The sequence below is a fragment of the Eublepharis macularius genome, chromosome 2 (genome assembly GCF_028583425.1).
Source record: "Eublepharis macularius isolate TG4126 chromosome 2, MPM_Emac_v1.0, whole genome shotgun sequence".
Taxonomy (NCBI): domain Eukaryota; kingdom Metazoa; phylum Chordata; class Lepidosauria; order Squamata; family Eublepharidae; genus Eublepharis; species Eublepharis macularius.
The window spans coordinates 208,458,465-208,478,871 of record NC_072791.1 but is presented as its reverse complement, the minus strand read 5'-3'; the positions used below and the strand labels follow the sequence as shown (position 1 = coordinate 208,478,871).

Below are 20,407 nucleotides of genomic sequence, written 5' to 3'. Positions count from 1 at the left end.
CCCTACCACAAATTTGGTTAGTCTTGTAGGTGCTACTGGGCTCTTGCTCTTTTCTACTGCTACAGACAAACATGGCTACCCATCTTGATCCATCTAAAAGATGTTTGCCATTTTCCTCTGTAGTTTTATTACTTCTTTATTAAACAAAATATAGCTAAATCAGCAAGAGGGCCTAGGGAGCATTGTCCCCACAAGCCCTGTAGCTGTCAACCTTAGAAATACTGTGATCCTACTAGAAGCAAAATTTATTTTATTTATTTATTTAATTACATTTTTAGACCGCCCTCCCCGTCAGACGGGTTCAGGGCGGTTTGACAACATGTAGAGAGTATGAATGCAGGGAAATGGTGCTAATGCCCCCCTCCCCTGGTATTTCTCATTGCTTCATGAGGAATCAGTTCTGTGGACAGAGGTGTGGAAATAACACAGTCTTAATCTTAGCAAATGCTGCTTAGTCTACATATGGAAGTGTTTCTTCACAGCCCCAAGGGCTATGCATGTTTTAAAGCATTCAGTTGGGATTGGGGCTGGATAAGTAGGTGCTTTGTGAGTAATCACTGATACGTACTGAAGACATTTGTGGAGAAAATAGCAATATTTGTATTTTAACTGTATTTTTGTATCAAGACAAAGACTGGATTAAGTAGAGTTGCTTATAAATGTTTTGAGCCTAATAGTGCCATCCTAAGCAGAGTTGCCCCTTCCAAGTCCACTGAAGACAATGGGCTTCGAAGCGTATAACTATGCTTAGGATTTCACTGTTCATCTTGCTGGTGAGACTGTTGTGTTCCTTGGCGGTCAAGCTGATAGCTCTGAATAAAGGTTGCTTCTATAAAGAATTGTAGGGAATTGGTTTCTGAATGAACAGCTTGATGGCATTCGAATGGAAGAGAACTCGGATATAAATTGTAAATAAAATGTGCTATGAAACCATGTTTGAAACAATTTAGTTGCTATTTTCCATCTAACCAAACCTGCAGAACTCACACTAACAGAATGCTCTGAAGAGGATTATCAGTATGAAGAGGTAATAAACATAGACAATATTTATGGCATCTCTCTCTTGCTTTATTTATTTTTATTTATTTATTTATGTCATTTATAGTCCGCCTTTCTCACTAAGGCTTAAGGCGGATTACACAGTATGAGATTAGTACAATCAGTATCAAGTACATTTCAATGCAGTATCAAGGACCTTTCCATAAACCATGCCATAGGATAAATAGATACAAGTTTAAAAGACATAGTATTAGCAAGAATCCAATACAGAGTAGAAAAAATACTGAAGCAGAACGTAATCAGTCCTAGGACAAACACTAGACAACATGGAGCACTGGTGGTACATAGGAGTACATATTTAAAGCAGCAGATAAAATGTAAGGCAATATAGTGATGAAGTCTTTAATTTGTAGTTGTAAGGAAGTCGTTTATTGTTTTTAAATTACGTAAGACTTTTCTGTTTAACTATTTTACAATCAACTAGAGTCACGATCCGTCCTAGCATGGGTGCAGTATCTAGGGGCAAAACAGATATTCATAGAATCTTGTTCTTCATCCCCAGCCCTCCCCTACTGCTGACACTTCTGCTGCCAAGATGTTGAATAGTGAGGAGGGGTACAGGGGAAAGTGAGGCGAAGCTCACAAGTCCTTGCAGGTTCCCCACTGTGCTGCTGGGCCCAGCCTAGTGGCTGGCACCGCGCAAATGGGCGATAGTTATCCTGGAGAGAGACTGCTGGTGGGAGGAAAGAAGGGAAAGCAGAAGACGGGGGCAAATAAACGTAACTTGGCTGGTAGGTAGGAAGGAGAGAAGGAAAAGGGAAGAGGCTATGGGGACTTTCAGAGAAAGGAAAGAGGAAATTGTGGGGGAGGGGGAAAAGAGATGTCCCCTGCAAGTCCTTGTGGGTCCCCGGCTTGTTCTGTCCTATAAAGGAAACCACATGTTTTAAATATGTTAATATTTGTTGTTCACCTCCTTGGGGACCCAGTTTTAGGTGGAAAGGTGGCATATATATGTTTAAATACATTTCCAATATTGTTTGTGTCCCTTGGTGACCGAGGAAGCACAGCAACCCCTTCATGCACAGAATTTGTGTGCGTTGAGGATGCCATTCATTTAAATGGAGGGGCCCAAATAAATGTCTTTGTGGTCTGACTCCTCCTGTTGTGATGCATACAGAATCCTTCTTAGATAACGAAACAAAGACCGCAAGAGCTGCCTGATAAAGAATCAAGCTACCAAATCATCTGTCTGTACTGTGGCTGGGAATAGATCTCAAGGGTCTCAAACTTGGGACTTTCCTGGTCCTGCCACCCAAGATTCCTCTTTATGTGGGACTGAAAGTGGAACCCAACATTTGCACACAACAGACCCGAACTTGCGGTGTTCTTCTCCATAAGTTCTATGTTGCTAATCATGGCAGTTTTCATGGATGCAGTTAGCGTGCTTGTTTTACACGTCTTTTCATTTGTGACTTAGATCCCAGCAGATGATGATTTTAGCCTACAAGAAGGCGATGAAGACCTGACAAAGGCTTTGCAGACTATGGAAGACCAGGCTATTGATGCCCAGATTATGGTAAACATTTTGTTCTTCAAGCTCACCAACATGTGCTGTTTTCTGGTTCATAATGCAATATATGTATAAATGATGTGGTTCAGTTAACATCGGCTTAATTTTTTATCACGTAGAGTACAGCATGTACATGATTTATACACAGAAAGTGTGCAAGAGTCATGTGTAAGGATGACAGAGCAAAGAAGTTAGTACATGCTGAGGTATTAGATTTTTTTTAAAAGGTGATATTGCTTTGTGGGTGCCACAGAGTGCAATTTACAGCAGAAATATAAGTGACATTTTGAACTGAACCAAATTGAACAATTTAATATTTTCCCCAAGTGCTTGAACTTTACAGTGGTGTCCTGAACAAAGGCTGATATAAACTTGGCATTTTGTGATCTTTCATATTCATGTTTGCTGACTCATCATCTCATAGCGCTAAAAATAATGGGAAGGTGAAGTGGGAATAAATGAAACCTAATCCCATTTCCATGCTACTGGCTGGACTCAAAGGAGCTATTTTGGCCATTCCCAGTGTTCCCCCCCTGCCTTTGGACGGCAAGCCCCTGTGCTCATCACAATTGTTTATGGACCGCCCTTAGAGGCTTGCTGTGGAGGGCTCCTGACCTGATTGAGAAGCACAGTGCCCTTTCTATCCAGGTCATGCGTTTGATGGAATCTCTTGCTGTGTGTGTGTTTGGAGGGCTAAGAGGAGAGAGCTCCTTTAGGGGAGTCCCCACTGTGTTGTTGCCCCTATTTAAATAGCAGGTTGAAAGGAGGAGACCCCTGACCTGGCTAGCCCAATCTCACCAGGTCTTGGAAGCTAAACAGAGTCAACCCTGGTTAGCTCTTGGATGGCAGATCACCAAGGAAGTCCAGGGCTGCTAGGCAGAGACAGGCAGTGGCAAACTACCTCTGTTAGTCTCATGTCTTGAAAACCCTATGGGGTCACCATAAGTCACCTGCGACTTGATAGCACTTTTCATCATCACCATGGGGGAAGAAGTCCAAGGATATACTACATTTACTCCAAAGGAAGATGATTCGGAACAAAAGATGACTCTTTTAAAAAACATTATACACCTACCAAAATATTATTGGACATAACTGTAACTTGTATGCAAAAAGACATGACCTTCCTCTCTTTTTTTTTTTGATGGCATACCTGTGAAAACACCTAGACTTGCGTTGGAGTAAATACCGTATTCCGAGCATGCAAGCCATCTCACAGTGCTGAAATGCTGAAAGTGTTTTTTTCGGTTTCCATACTATGGTCAAATCCACATTCACCCATTACCCGCATGTTTATCGGATATCTTCCGTTTGCCTCCAATCCGCGATTTTTTCCTCTTCGTTCACATTCCTGCTTCCAATCCGTCTTTCTCGCGTGTCCCTCCAGTCACACGACCGCTTGAAAACTGCTTTTTTGGGCGGGACCTTTTTTTCCCGCCCATTTTTTTTTATTTTTTTGAGTGCACTTTTCCGTTATTTTGATCTTGCCTTATAAAGAAACATCATTGAAGATCATGATGCCTCTCTTTCCCCCACTGACAGCACTGATGGCTCTCTCCCGTTTCTTTTTTGGAAATTTGGAAGCATGTGGGAAGCTTTCGTGGGCGTTTCCTATGCAGGATAGTTCAGTGACTGAATTTTACTGAAGTTTCACTTCCTTGGAGTGTCATTATTTCGAAATTTCGATAATACAGTAATATAAAATAAAAAAAATAAAAAACAGTTAAAAAGGAAGTTTCGCGAGTCCGTTCTGAGGATGGATTCACCCCAAAATGATTTTTCAAACTACCAGATTTGATTCAGAAACAGCATAATCAATAAATCCAATGCTATGAAGTCAAAAACAGTCTTTTGCAGACTACGGAGCACTTGCAAGTTGAATCAGCCAATAGGAACTCTCGGAACGGCCGGAGAGACAGGAAGGGGGGTGGTTTTTAAAAAAACCACGTAAATTGTGCATTGGCCCATTCACGGCCACCGTGAAACTCCCGTTGAAAACATGTGACCACATATTTGGGAGAAATGCGAATGAAATGCGTCTGTTTAATGAAGTAATGTGACCGGCACTCGGGATTGCGTGGGGAATGCGGGGAACATGGGACTTAGAATGAGTAATGTGGATTTGCCCTATATTAGAAAAGAGTCCAATAGCACCTTTAAGACTGACCAACTTTACTGTAGCATAAGCTTTCGAGAATCACAGTTCTCTTCGTCAGATGCATGGAGGGTAAGAAGAAACTTCTTCTTACCCTCCATGCATCTGATAAAAGAGAACTGTGATTCTCGAAAGCTTATGCTACAGTAAAGTTGGTCAGTCTTAAAGGTGCTACTGGACTCTTTTCTATTTTGCTACTACAGACTAACACGGCTAACTCCTCTGGATCTCATACTAAATTAGTAATTCATTGGGCAGTATATGAGGAATAGTTCTAGGCAGTTTCATACTGATTTAGAAAGTAATTTTGGCATTAAATCTAGCCATTTTGGTAACACTGCAAATGCTGTTTTTCTCCTGATGTTACCTTTTGCTCGACCTTGTGGCAGCCCCTATTTGTTTCGCTCCCACCTTGCAGAGACACTCTTGGATCAAGTGCACTGATGTAATAGTTAGCTAAGTGTTCTCAGCAATAATCAGTTATACTTAACAGCCACATTACATTCAGTGTAGAGAGAAGGGATTTCCCTTTACTATTCTCATCTGCAATTGGTAACATTTTCATATAAATAGACGTTGGGCAATCTCAGTGTTATTGTCTGATAACTTTCCTGACAATCAAACCTCTGCCATAGTGGCTTCCTTTTTAGCCACGATGATAAAGAAACAAGATTTTCATGAGTTTAGATAGTTTAAAGTGATAATGACGAGTTATGTCTATGTGAATTGGGTATGTTCAAGTGTACAGTTCATATTTTGTTGGTGTTTGTATGGCTTATGGCTTCGGCCGGAAAAGCAATAAACATATTATTATTATTATAAATAGACAGATTTAAATTTATAGCTAGGCAGTAGTGATGTCTTGCTGGTGTGGATGTGGTGGCCATGCATCTAGATAAACATTTCCATTCATATCACAATACTCATCTGGGCATTGCTGAACTGGCAGGATGTGTCTTTGGATTTTTATGGAACGACCCTGAGTTGTCAAGTGCTGTATGAGGGACTGAATGCCTGTTGTTAGAACTGACTCAAGCCGGTTTTTACTTGACTGAAGCACAGTCCAATGCAAAGTTACTACAGTCAGAATAATCCTGCATGGGATTGTGTTGTAAGGCAGCTAAGAAGAACTATATCACTGAATACTTTGGAGAAGTTCCACATGACATACTTTCACCCTGTGTAGAGATGAACTGCTGTCATTCTCTTACACTCTACGTTGGGGCAAAGATACCAACAAACCTGTTGAAAAGATGTTTTCCTGAAAGTGATGATTATTAAAACAGGTTGAGCACATTTCCAACATTGGTACCTGATTTTATTTTATTTTAGGCTCAGCGACCAAGCCAGGTAATGAAGCATTCCCTGTCTGACATACCTGAAGTTGTGGATGACTTCCTTTGCAATTTTCTGGTCAGAATGGGGATGAACAGGACTTTAGACTGTTTTCAGACTGAATGGTAACTCTTTGTTTTTAATCTTTCTAACTATAAAATGGAAGTTTTAATCTTTAAAACTATAAAATAAATGTAGTAATGCATATGAGCTTATCTGGCAAATTCTTACAGGCTTTGAAAACCTCAAGGGCTTATTTTGGTTTCTGCTTCTTTTCTTGATAATAGGGACAGATTCTCTGTGTGAGTGCAACCTTCAAACCTGTACATAAATCACAGTTGTAAAATTAGTTTGCCAAAAAAGACAAGCATTGTTAAAGCATAAAGCCTGTATAAAGGCCTTTTAAGAAGTTGAGTTTCTTTTCGACAATTCAGTCTATTTGCTCCACTTTCTGAACCAGGTGCTGGAATCTCATGACTCAGAGCCTCGCTACAAGTGACATCTTTCACGCGAAGGGCACTTGATCATTTTCGCAAGTCTTTCTGGGTACTGAAGTCCCTCTCCCACACCCCTTTCCCTTCTGTTCCTTCCCCTCTCTGTTAGCATGGCTGCCTGAAGAGACGGAGAAAGCCTACGACAGCAGCTTTTGCAAATCGTCTTGCTGGGGGGTGGGGAATGCTCTAGAGAAAGCTGACATGTCGGTGAAGTCCTCCCCTCTCTGTTAGAACTGTTAGGATGGCTGCCTTAAAAGTCAGAGAAAGCCTGCGTTTGCAAATCGTTTATCTAGTCCCAAGCCTGCTCTCAATGATCTTTGGGGGCGGACAGCTGCAACTTTGCAAATCGTCTTGCTCGGGGAGGGGGGGATGCTCTGGAGAAAGCTAAGAAAGTTGCAGTTGCCCGCCCCCAAAGATCATTGAGAGCAGGCTTGCGACTGTCACCTGTATTCCAAGATGCATCCTTGACGTTGACAAGTATATGCTAACCTGCAACGTCTCATGCATTCCTTTGTGAAAATGTCACTACATTTTAGTTGTTCATGTCAGTGTGTGGGAAAAATTGTGGCTATGATTTGTTCTCCAATCAGAAATTCTTAAGAGTTGCCTATCCAGCTCTGGGCATTTGAATCGAAAAAGGGTTGGGATCGGTGATAAAGCAGAAACCATCTACTTTCCTCCTGTATATCTAGGCTATAAGCAGAAATATGTTGCATGCCATTCTCCTATTTTAGGTGGATATTAATCTGTTTAGCTCCAAATCCCCACATATCCATTTTTATCATTATATTGTATTACAATAATCTGTTTAAAACATATTTAGATTAAAATATTCTTAGTAGAGAGCCGGTGCGTGTGGTAGTTAGAGTATCAGACAGAGTTCTGGGAGACGAAGGGCCAAACTACAAATGATGAATGACACTTGAATGGCAAGTGTATTCTTCCCTGTTCACTTGCCCTCCACTTGCTCTCCACTCGATCCACTTGCCGTTCAAGTGTCATTTGTCACTTGTAGCTTGGCCCCAAGTTTCAATCTCCACTCTTCCTCCACTTGGCTGTGGTGATGGGATTTCTCCACAGGGGGCATTTTTAAACTAAAGAACTGGGGACAAGTCCCTACAGAAGTTACAGATCTTAAATTTATTTCCCCTGCTAACTAGAAGAGTTTGAATTCTGTCGTAAAGACTGTTCCATATTCCGTATGTTTACAACCATTTAGTATTCTAGATCTGAGGGTACATATATGAATGGCTGTTTTCTTGAATTAGTGCTTGCAATGTTAAAGCACCCATTTTAATAGCTTGTGGGTTAATGTCTTAAACATGTATTTCATAAATGTTTCTAAAATTGCTTTTGAATTGTTAATTGGCATCATTAATAAGTAAAAGCAAATTACAGTTACCAAATTTCTCTTTGTACAAGTATCTTTCTCTTGCTAATATAAAGCAGATCCATGCTGTGATCAAACTCTAATGGGGTTTGAAATGAGAAAATAATTAATGCTGAGAAAGTTGATTCATTTACACCTATAAGATCTCAGCTCATTTATTAAATGACCCTCAGATATGAAAGTCTGCTTAAAAATTAATTAAATTAGGCAAGTTAATTAATGTATTTATATCACAGCTTGTGAATTATTTGTGACTATCTAGTTAGATATAGAAGTTTCATCTTTTACTTTCAGATTAATGTTTTAATTGAAGTATTAAATAATGACAGTATTTCCTGCAAAATGGTGAATGGTCCTATATTGAAGAACTATAGCTTTTAATAATTTAAACAAATGTAACGCTTAATAAAGTTAAAAGGGTATTTGTAAATGTGATTTAAAATGACTTACAGTATAAATAAAACTGTTAGCAGGGTTCCCAACACACCTGGAGAAAAATTTCTAGCCCTTTTAACAGATGGTTAATGTGTGGAAATGGGTAATTGAAGCGTTTTGTGGAATGGAGTAAATAACTTCACCTAGTAAATTACATCCCATTAACGCGCTATTAAAGGTACAGGACATTTTTCTTCAAGCCCTAATTGTTAAACATTTAAGCTTGTATTTACAAATACCTCTTGAGTTTAACTTTATTAAGTGTTATGGTTTTTTAAAAGTCCCTTCCATCTAACATTTTTGTAGCAATTGTCAACAGAACTGAATATATTTTTTTTAATTTAAAATATTTATGTCCTCGTGGGTCAGGATTGCTTACAATTCTAAATATAAAAACAATAATAGCATAACAAAAATTATACCCTCACCAAATAAAATCACCCAGCAATGCCAATCAGAAAGCATTATACCCTAAATAAACAAGGATCAACCACTCAGTATTATCAATCATGAAAAACCTCAAACTATTTGTAGATAGGGATGTTGGAATTTTGCTCTTAAATGTCTAACTACAAAAGCCACACTACAATTGTAACAACACTCTCCCTCTATGCTTTATAAAATTTAAATGATTTCATAAATCAGTTTCGTAGAATTTCACATTTATAGAGAATAAGGAGAAGAAATAATAGAAAAGTGTTACGATTAATGAGGGAGCAAAGAAACAGGTCAAGAAGAGTCCTCTAGGACAGGCTGAGTCAGGTGCTAAAAGGTGAAATCCTCTGCTTGTCTTGTCAAGATTTTACTTTATTCTCGGTCAGCGGTCCCCCCCCCCTAAAATGGCAGCGAAAAAGCAGAGTCCCGCTTTGGGCAAGTCAATCTCGGCTGCCCTGCAGGGGAAAGGAGAGTCGCTCGAGGACTTGGTGAAGAGGTTGGTTATCGAAGCCATAAAGCCCTTTGTTGACAAGCTGAATGAAACAGATCAAAGGGTGGGCTTAATTGAGAGCGAAGTGAAAACCATTAAGGAAGCAGCGGGGGGGGGCAGAGAAGTCTGCTTGGGAAAATGCGTCACTCGTGAGGGCAACGGATAAAGAGTTAAAGCTGGTGGAGAACCAGCTGATCGGGCTACAAGTGGAACGAACACAGACAATTTTGCGCATCCAGAATGTGAAAGAGGAGGAAAATGAGGATTTATGGGGTCTGGCCTCGGAACTATTGGCGACACCCACGAGAGCAACTAAAGAAGAGGTAAAAAGCGCCATTTTGGAAGTCCGTCGGGCTTCTTCAAAATATGCAATGAAGCATCAGCTGCCTCGCGAGATCATCATCGATTTTTCATCTAAGAGGATCCGAGACACTATCCTATACAACTCATACAATGCGGATCTGGACTTTCTGGGTAATAAAGTTAAGATACTGAAGGACATCCCATTTTTAGTTCGGAAAAGAAGATTTAAGTATAAAAAGTTCGCAGCTCTTCTGAGGGAATGTGGAATAAAGTATAAATGGCTATTTCTGGAAGGTATCTGGTTTAGTTACAAAGATCAAGCTTACAAGATAACATCAGAAGATCAACTAAGGGATTTTGAGGACAAAAATCAAGAATTTCAGCAAGACACCAAGCAAGAAGAAAAGGATTTGAAGTCTGAAGGGGGGGGGGAGGGAACGAGCACTGCGGTTGCAGTTGCTCAGAGAGAACTGCGTCCGAGGCCTGGGGGGGGGGGGGGAGGAAGACTTAATTTGGATTTGTATTTTGCAAGGTCAACCACTCCATCATTATCTTATAAAGTTTTAATTTTTTAATAATGGCAGTATGAAGGGAAAGCATTATTTGTAGTGTAGTGTTGTTATATGTTGCTGTTCTTTTCTCTTTCCTTCCCCTGCCCCCCTTCTTTCCTTCTGTATTGTTAGTTAATGTAGGTAATAAAAAAAATAAAACATTTAAAAAAAAAGATTTTACTTTATTCTCTAAGATTCATAATTCCTTTTTTTGGATTGACACATTTTTAATCTCTAAAACCTTTTCAGAGTGAATTCATAAAGGTCAGATAGGATCAATTCTTTTTTCTGACCTTGCTCCAATTTATATAAACATTCAACTTGAAGGTAAAATTGAAAGAACATTGTGTAAAGAACATGATGACCAGTTACTGAATAAAGATTTTTTTTAAAAAGGATACAAGGTGAATCAACAATGTTTTTCTAAGACTGATACTCAGGAATGGTGTCTCTAATGTTACTCTTTTAGAAACAAGTAAATCATAGATTAGGGTGATTATTTTGTGTGAAGCTCCCAGTTAAAGAGAAAGCAGATAAAAGCATTGGAGAGTAGATATGAAAGGAATCTAAAGGAAGAGACATATAAATTACCAAATGAGAAAAAAGGAAATTTGAAGAAATGAAAATACAGCAAATCCATAAAAATATATACGTAAAACCAAAGTTCTTTCAATCTGGTAGAAAAGCAGGTAAACTTTTGGTGGTGAGTGTCCATAAACATAAAGCAAAAGAAGCAATTGTGCCAATAAAGAGTAAAGATGATATGCTGGTGACTAAACCAGAGTCTGTTCTTCAGTAATACATTAGATATTTTGAAGAATTATTTAAGACTGATCATTTTCTCAAGAGAAAGGGCAATAAGTTAATAAGTTTTTGAAAAAAAAATTAAATCCTCCAATTGACCAAAGATGATAAAGCTAGATTAGAAATATCATTATTATTACAAAAGGTGGTGAATACTATTGACAATCTCAATTTTTTGGAGAATTACATTGTATAAAGCAGTAAGAGACATTTATATGACAAAAAAATTCTTGAGATATGTCAACTGGGAAAGTTGTATTAATTGACCAAAATTGTTTGATCTTATATTGTTTTTTGACCTTAACTATTAGGAAACTTTATATCTTCCTGCAGAATGTGAAGAATAAGAAGTTTAAATTGGCCTTTCTTTTTTAAGCGCCGAAAAAGAATTTGATCACGTTGAACGATCCTTTTTAATTGCTTATTTAAAAGTGTTTGGCTTTGGTAGATACTTTTTAACTGAACTAGAATAATTCCTTCTGCACAGAAGACTGGGTTAGCTGTAACAGGAGTAGAGATGGGCACGAATTGAATTATGACCCCCAAAAATATTCGCGAACCAATGGTTTGTGGAAGCTTGTTTCCACAAACTTCCATGAACGGGCACGAACTGGTTTGTTTGGATTGTAAAGGGGCAGTTTAAATGGCCATTTTCCCCAGGGAAATGGCCATATAAACTTTTCCTGCGGCTTACAAGCGGCAGGTCCCTTTAAACTATCAGCTGGCAGGTGGCAGGGGGGACCCCCCTTGCTGCCTGCCAGCTGATAGTTTAAAGGGACCTGCTGCTTGCAAGCCACAGGGCCCTTTAAATTGCCCTAACCCCAGCCCCCACCCTCCAGCACAAGCCCCAGCCCCACACTTACCTTGCCTTTGGCCTGCAGTGTTCTCCCACTCTTCCCGTGAGGTGCAAGAAGGCCGTTTTCGGCTTTCTCCGCTGCAGAAAACAGCCTCCCTGCCCCTCAAATGGAGGTCTGTGGCGGATAGTTTAATGGGACCTGCCACTCGCAAGGCAGGAAAGGACCCTTTAAACTGTCAACTGTCCCTTTCTCTGCCACTGCTAAGTGGCTGGAAAGGGGCATTTAAACCCCACGAACCAGGAACCACAAACTGGTTCGTAAACTGGCCCCGGTTCGTGGTTCCTGGTTTGTGAAAATTGACGAACCTCATGGTTCGTTTTTTTTGTGGTTCGTGCCCATCTCTAATCTTGAGAGATTCAGCCCTTTTCCTTGCTGTAGTTTTTGAATCACTAGCAACATCTAGATGTCAAACCTGTGTAATTAAAAGTCTTCTTATAAATTCTCTGTGAAGATGATTTAGTCTTGTTTTAAACAGATATTGATAGATCTAGTAAGGCTTTAAAAGAGGTTCTTGATCATTATGATGCAATATCAAGTTAGAAATTAAATGTACAAAAAAAGAAGTTGTGTTTTTATCTAACGTGGAACTAGAGTGTTGGTTACATGGGGTTTCGCATAATATAAAGTTAAATATTTGGCAATTTATATTTTGCCAAACTCATCTTCTTTTTCTAAGTATAACTTTGATCCAATATTTAAGGGAGTCTAAAATTAAACTTACAGTAAAATCCTAAACAGAGTTACTTCAGTTTAAGTCCATTGAAATCAGTGGGCTTAGACTGGAGTAACTCTGCTTAGGATTTCACTGTTAGTCATTGGTCATCTTTAAAATGATCGTTTAATGGCAGGATTATTGTCATCAGGATGATAACCTTGCCAAAGTAACCTTTTCCTATTATGCAAAGCCCATTCATATCTATAACATGCTGAAAAAAATTTAAGAGATTAATTTTGAATTTCAGTCGGGATGAAAAGCACCCAAAATTGTTTGGTGTCAAGCTGAAGAAAAAATGGAGACACAGAGACACATCAGCAGTTCCTAACCTACTACTATCATGCAGCAAAGCTACTGTGGTTTCATGATCAGCCAAATACACCTGTGCAAATTGAACAATCTGTTGTGTTCATTCCCTTGCGGGATTGGGTTTTGTTAAAGAAAATCGAAAGAATAAAGTATTATGCTTAAAAGCCTACAATAACTGATGCCATCTTTTTAATGTAGACTAAGTTACACTATAATTTGGTCCCTAAACCTCTTTTTTTGATTTCAGCAGTAATAGAGATTTTTCCTAAAGCTTTTTCTTAAAACTCATAGTGAACGATAGATGATTGCTGGCTTATTATTATGATTTACTAAAGGGCAATAGAGCAGACTCTTATGAAATAATATATCAGAGTAGCAATAACAGCATCCTTCCTTTTCAATATTCACAAATGAGAAGCTTTATTGACTAAAGGTGCATAAGAGGGAGTTGGGGAGTGAACTAAGTAAATTTGAATTATGTCTTTTGAAGAAAAATGTTAGTACTTTGTCACTCTTTTATGTTCTCCTCTTAGAGCAAAATCATAATGAGATCCCCAGATACATTAAGAAATGACATTGACTGAAGGGTTTGGTCCTATTTATTTCCACATGGGGTTCTTCTTTCTCTGTATGTACTTTTTCCAGAGATAATACGTGCAAAATGTTCCACCAATGCCATCTAACCCATTAGGCTTGTCAGGATTTATAAAAATGGTTCTAATCACTGTTGGTACTGTGGTCAAACAAATGCTGATCATTTACATACATGATGGTGCTGTATAAGAGCTACACATTTTGGGGAAATTATGAAGGTTGGATTTGCTGTTGAATTAAGAGGCTCAATTGAACCTGTCTTGCTTAACTGTGTAATCTCAGCGCCGCCTGTATATCAATGTTCAGCCTTTATTTGTTGGCAGCAGCAAGATTCACAGTTGCTTAGGTGTGGAAGTCTAAGGCACAACCACAGATAGATTTTATTTATTTATTTGCAATATTAATATGCTACCTTTTCACCCCATAAGGAGGTGAACAACACATAATAAAAAATATTAAAACATGATTGGCTTAGTAGATCAAAGGAAACTTATATTTTGTCAAAAGTGACAGTGTTACAAAAATCTTGAGACGTTAAAGAAATGGGGAAAAATAGAATTTGTTATTTATCAGAATGGAAAGCTTTGACAGAAAGATATAACCTTTCTATGATACGTGTGTGTGTGTGTGTATATCTTTTTCTTTTCTTGTGAAATTGTAGACATTTGCTCAATATGCTAGACTTTACATCAGACATTGAATGCTCTGCAGCCTTTCGGGTTTTCAGAGCCCTTGCATATGTGCCCTTTTGACTGTAACTCTGGGCCGTAAATTGTAAGAGATTCACTGCTCATAGAATCAGGTTGGGTTTGAAAAATTCTCTCGGCTCCATTGCCTCAATATTCTTGCACTTTTCTCAAGGCTCTGCTTTCCCAGATCCGTTGAATTAGGAGGTTGGTTGCTGCAACTGTTACCTCCCAGTTCTTTTCCTAGTATTCCAGTTTCTAGTATTTGACTCTTGATTAAATTTCTGGACAAAGTCAATGGGAACTGGCAATCAGCCCCAGCTCTGATGCTGCTGACCAACCGACTTCCCACTAATACTTCATTGGTCTCTTTTCTCTCCTGGGTCATCTCCTCTCTGATTTGTGTTAAGCACAACAAATGACATGATCTTCTGATAGTTTCCAGAGCGCTTGGTTGCAATTAATAATTTCTCTCTTCTCGGGATTCCAGAACTTGAATTTGTAGGCAATTTAGAAGCATTTGCAGAGAAGACTTTAAAGGAGGCATGAGGTGTCCTGCCCTTATTTCGCTATAATTCATTATTATCATCATTATCATCGCAACAGCTTACTGCATTAGCAATTGACATCAACAACATCAGGATTATAATACAACAATTGCAGTAACAGTAAAATGTGTGAATCCAGTCCAAGAAAGAACGCTCATGGTCACTTAGCACAGATTAATAATATCTTAGTGGTTATGATATCCTGAGTGGTGAATCCAAAACACAATGTGAACATTATCAGAGTTACAATGATAAAAAGCGTATAAGACTGGTCAGCAACTGGAATAGCATGTTAAACTCTAAAATTTTATAACAATCATTAAAATCACAAGTTTAAACTAAAACCAGCATCAATTCAAGCAATGCAGTCAGATAGTTGGCAAAATATGTCAGTTTGTCCATCAGCCGTAACAGCAGTAGATGATTTTGATAAGGCCTTTATCACCCTTGCAACGAACTTTAATTCATAGTTGGATGGACTATAGTCTTGGGTGGTCTACTTTTTTTTTTACCTTGTCTAATATGTTTTTAATTTACACAGCAAGAGTGCATACTCAGAATCTCTAACCACGTATGTACACTTCCAGGGAATAATGTTAGAAACACCTTGCTTTATGTGAGATCCAGGTCTTCCTCATCTCATTTCTCCTTTTCGAAGTTCAGTGAAATCATAACATCTTGGTAGTTGTCTGCAGTCCAAAGCTCACTGAATCTATGCAGCACTGATTTGCTTTCTTTTTTACAGAATTATGTTTTTCACTTTTTGGGGAGTTCCAGGCATGTGATAATTGCACTTGGAGACATTCCTCTCTCTTCCGTGCCATCCCAGAAACTCTCTCGAAAGTAATGAGGCAATACTTGAATAACATTCTAGGAAGAAGGCATGTTGCATTTCTTTGCATTTAATTTAAAATGTTTTAAAGTCATATAGTTCACATCTATTTCATCATTTTTTAAAATTTGCCTTTAACTAGGTAGGCACCATGAGGGTAGCTGATGGCTTTGCTTGCTGTATTGAACATTCCAGTACAGTAGTGATTTATATAGTGTGATCCAGAATGGTTTAAGAGGGCTGGTGCTGGACATGAATAAAGTGGTTTTTTTTTTTAAAAAAACAAAACCTTATGGCTGGAAGGAAAAAACCCTGTATGCATTTATATAATTTTAGGTATGAACTGATGCAGAGAGGTATGCTTGAACCCAAGGACGTTGGTTTTGTTCCAGATGCATACACCTGCAATCAACATTTGGAAAAGGAAAACAAATTTTTAAGGAAGGAACTGCAGAACTACCAGCTTGTGGCCACGTATGTTTTTACTACTGTTAAACTACTGTTTTCTCTCTTGACAAAAGCACAATTAAGTCTCATTACTTTTATTTGAAGAGTTAAGCATTTGCTTATTTGTCTCAACTTTTTATTTACAAAATTTATAGATACTTTTAATTGCAGGAACTTTAAGCAGCGAATTGGAGTCAATGGGTTTTAAAATGAATGGCTGTATTGTGCCCATGGAAAGCATTGTGATAAAGTGCTATACATGGAATTCATGGTTCCCTGAATAACTCTGTTGGAGGAAGATCCTAGAGAGTACCATGATAGCGCACAAAATCTCAGGCTCACAATAACTCTTTAGGCTCTAGGCTCGAGAAAACACCAGCACCCTGGAGTCTCCAGGTAGAGTGGGTTGAAGACTAAACAGGAGAATGGGATTTTGAGGACAAAACATGGCCGAGAAAACAAAACCGAATCTACTATCCTTCCCTTTCCAATACAATTGCATAGGAATATCAGGTCAGCATGATCAAGGAAACAAACACTGGTGGCCATATGAAAAGTACAGAGTAAAAAAATCATAGTGCTGAAGTTAATATGGGAATAAACTGTTCCATGATGAAGCTACGTGGTATATATTTTGTATCATTTTAAAATATTCTCAGGTCCACAGCGCCCAAGAAATTTAGTGGGATACGCATGCAACATAGCTAAATAAAAAAGTGTTCCATTTTATTATATGTTGAGTTGAACTGGGCAATACAAAAGCAACCTACCCCAATGAGGTCTGCCTGCCCCTCCCATGTGAAGTGCCCTCCCATCTAAGCTTAACATCCAAACTGAGTATTCTGTTTATAGATACTGCTGTTGATTGTCCAGTAAAACCCAGGAATTGACTGTGAAATTGATCTGTACATCTGAGCCCCTGTTAGGTGGGGTACTCTCCCCCCCACCCCCCACTATGCAGAGGAGTCTGGGTCACCTTTATATTATCCCACCTGTCTCACTGTAATCATGATGACTCTGTGCAGAAAGACTTTCTTCCCTTTATGTTAAATACTGCATATTTTTGTAAAGCAAAATAGTTTAGTATTTCAAACAGAAAATTGTATAGCATTATGGATTGTTTTTGAGCGCATATGCAGCTTAGAAACATCTATAAAATACTAAACAATTCACATATTTTATGTAAGAAGGGAAAATCCACTACTTAGGCTTCATGCTGGAGAGAGGCAGGAGTCGGCTATCCTCAGAGACACATTGTTCTTTGGAAAGAGTTTGCTGCATCTGTCTTTGTATTCATTCTTGGCACAGAATGAGCCTGCCAGAGCTCTGCCATGCACATTGACAGGGGAAAATGCATTGGGCAGCAGTAGTTTCATGAACCTGGATGTTGCTCAAAGTGCTAATATTTCTGTGGCATTTCCCTTCCTCATGGACACTGATTACAGAAACGTTAAATATTTGTCACTATTTGTGATGTTCTGAAGCAATCCAGAGCAAGTGAGAAAAACAGTAAGCAGGACTCACAAGCAAAATCGTCCATCAAAATATGACATAACTACAAGTTAGCAAGAGTGCAAGGGCCAGTAGCCAAAAATGTGGCAGATGAACAGTGTTTGATGTCAGCATGAACTCCAGACATTACGCTATCAACTTCTAAGAAATACAACACAAAGCAACACAAAGGCATGAAACAGTAAAACTGTTCTATTCTGGAGCCATTCCCTCTCCATCTTGTTTTCTCTCTCTTGATGTATCTGTGTTAGTGACTTATTTTTTTCTGGCTGGATTGCAATTTGTCATGATTTGGGTTTTATCTCAAGTGCTCTTGGTTCTGAGCTTTCTTGTTCCCAGTGTTTGGGGCTTAAGGGAAAAAAACATTTCCCTTCTAGTTTCAAGTTGGAGCTTGCTTCCCATCTTGTAGGAATAGCGTAACCCCATGCTTGATCTCTTCCTTTCCCTTGAGAAGTAATTTATTTTAAAAAGCCCAGAATTTCCTTTTTGTTTTAATCAATGCAGCAAAGCTAAGGAGGCACTGCTGAAGATGCAGAGAGAGCGTGACTTCCATCGAATGCACCATAAGCGAGTGGTCCAAGAAAAGAACAGGCTCATTAATGATATTAAACGGTAAGTGATGATGACTTAGATGACCTTGGACCCCAAACCCTGGTCCTTAACCCATTTGGTTTTCAAACATTTCAAAAGACTTGTAATAAACAACAAGGCATCGATTGTATCAGTTGAGGGGGTTTATGGAAAACTATTTCTCCAGCTCCTGATTACTAACACAACTTGGCAGAACTGCCAAAATAGTAGAAATTGAAGTTGTGAGGTTTGGTGATACTGTCCATGCAAAACTTTCTACTGCTGAAAGAGCATACAAACTATCTATTCAAATGACTCTGTTAAACAGTGTGCAAAGATGGGTTAATTCTCCACATTTGCAGCTTTAAGAACTCTTGGGGAGCTCTGTGGCTTAGCGGTGGAGCATCTGCTTGGCACGCAGAAGGTCCCAAGTACAATCTCCATCTCCAGTTAAAAAGATTGGATAGTAGGTGATGTGAAAGACCTCTGCCTGAGACCCTGGAGAGCTGCTGCCAGTTGGAGGAGACAAAATTGATCTTGACAGTCCAGTGGCTTGTCTCAGTATAAAGCAGCATCATGTGTTCTCCCATGTGCTCTCTCCAGTGTGCTCTCTCCAGTGCTGTTCCTCTCCACCATCTATAGATAGATAAAGGTGGAGCATGCATATCACACCTGCTCTGCAGTGACTCTGTTGACTGCTCATCAGTTACCAGGTTCAATTCAAGGAACTTTGCTATCTCATCTACAGCCTTTCATGGCATTGGGCCATATTTGCAGGGCCATCTTTCCTCCTGTGCTCTGACATGACAGCTTCGCTCATCTGAGTAGGACCTTCTCTGGATGCCTCTCTGCAAATGGGCAAGATCAGTAATTGTCTGTACATGTGCATTCTCTGTTGTGCCCCCCATCTTGTGGAATGGCATACTTGGGGAGGTCACGAAGGATCCCATGCTTCTGTCATACAGCAAACTATGTTGTTTTTTCCCCAGGCCTCACATCTCCACTCTCACCATGGCTGTTTTATACTTATACTGAAACAAAGCCTGTTGTGGAAAAAATACAATGGGCGCTAGAAAAGGGAGGGTGAGCAGGCGAGCATTGTCTCTCTTCCATACCTGATCCTGGCCAATTGAAGGCGGGGGGCAGGCATTGCCCTCTGCTCTGCTCCTGATCCCAACTGGGCAAAGGGGGGGAAGGCATTGCTACCTGCTCTGTGCCTAATCCCGGCTAAGTGAATAGGGGGGGGGCGGGCATTGCCACCTGCTCCATGCCTGATCCCGGCTGGGTGAAGGGAGACCAGCATTGCTTCCTGCTCCGTGCCTGATCCCGGCTGGGTGAAAGCGGGGGTGGTGGGCATTGCCACCTGCTCCACATCTGATCCCGGCCAGGTGAAGGCGGGGGTGGGCATTGCTTCCTGCTCCGCTTTTAATCTTGGCCAGATGTTCTTCATTAAGCATAAAGATTTTCCTTTCTATGGTGATCAGCTTAACTCTATAGCTAAGTGGTTCTATGCAAACTAGTTGACTAACTAACTAAACAGAACAACAATTTAACTCTTTCATGACTGAATGTAGGGCACTTGCTAAAATCCCATCAGGAGGACCCTAGATCTGGTGTAAAGGCAAAAGTTCTGAGTTAAAGTCAGAACAACTAAGCTGTAAAGTGAAATCTATGAAGAAACCTTATTAATGTAATCTGAATCTGAAACTACAAGCCTCTAACTTTTAAGAACTGCAAATATTTGAAACAAAGCTATAAGGAGATTATTGTGCCTAATACTTTTGAAGTATTCTGTTCTACAATCAAAATCTACCTCAGCTTTTCTTTCACTGCCTACCTATATTCCAACTCTGCCTGTTTAATAAACCTGCTCTTTCCTTTTGAACTTTCCTCAGTCTCTAGTGCCATTTCATTTTAAGACGACATAGGATCCTGCTTCTCCCCTTTCAAGCATTTGGGCTGGGATATAAGCCCAAATCATGTATGTGTGAAGTGTGGGACTAATAGAACTTTAAAGTATTCACAGAAACATGCTACCAGAGGCTGCCCAGCCACATCAAGCAATCTTGACAGTTTTGTAAGGAAAATCTGCCTCACAGTGGAGGAGTGTGTAGGGGTTTACATCATAGCAAGCTATAAATGTTTTAAAATAAGGTTATGAGTCAAGACCATTCATCTGGGTGGCACCAGAGCCTTTGTTCTTGGGATTTTTTTCTGGTGATGAGGCCTGACAGCATTGAAACCTGTGTTGTTGCACCCCTTTTTCCATTTTGATTTTAACTTCTTACAAGTCCCCCCCCCCACACACACCAGAATTCTAAGGTGGAAATTGACATTCTTAGTCTTGTCAAGTGACATGACATTCTTAGTCTTGTC

At 39.5% G+C, this 20,407-nt stretch overlaps 1 protein-coding gene across 2 annotated transcripts in view; it reads left to right on the top strand.

The window, feature by feature from the left end:
• Positions 1-883: 883 nt before the first annotated feature.
• Positions 884-20,407, top strand: part of SPAG16 (sperm associated antigen 16) — a 556,878-nt gene continuing 537,354 nt past the window's right edge. Inside the window, exons 1-5 of one of the 2 annotated variants that reach the window (XM_054971970.1) lie at positions 884-1,027; positions 2,477-2,575; positions 6,057-6,184; positions 15,839-15,976; positions 17,966-18,073. In XM_054971970.1, the coding sequence (XP_054827945.1) occupies positions 2,543-2,575; positions 6,057-6,184; positions 15,839-15,976; positions 17,966-18,073 (407 nt within the window). In that variant the 5' untranslated portion in view covers positions 884-1,027; positions 2,477-2,542. The remainder of the gene's footprint in view (positions 1,028-2,476; positions 2,576-6,056; positions 6,185-15,838; positions 15,977-17,965; positions 18,074-20,407) is intronic. The other variant, XM_054971971.1, reaches the window with a different exon arrangement.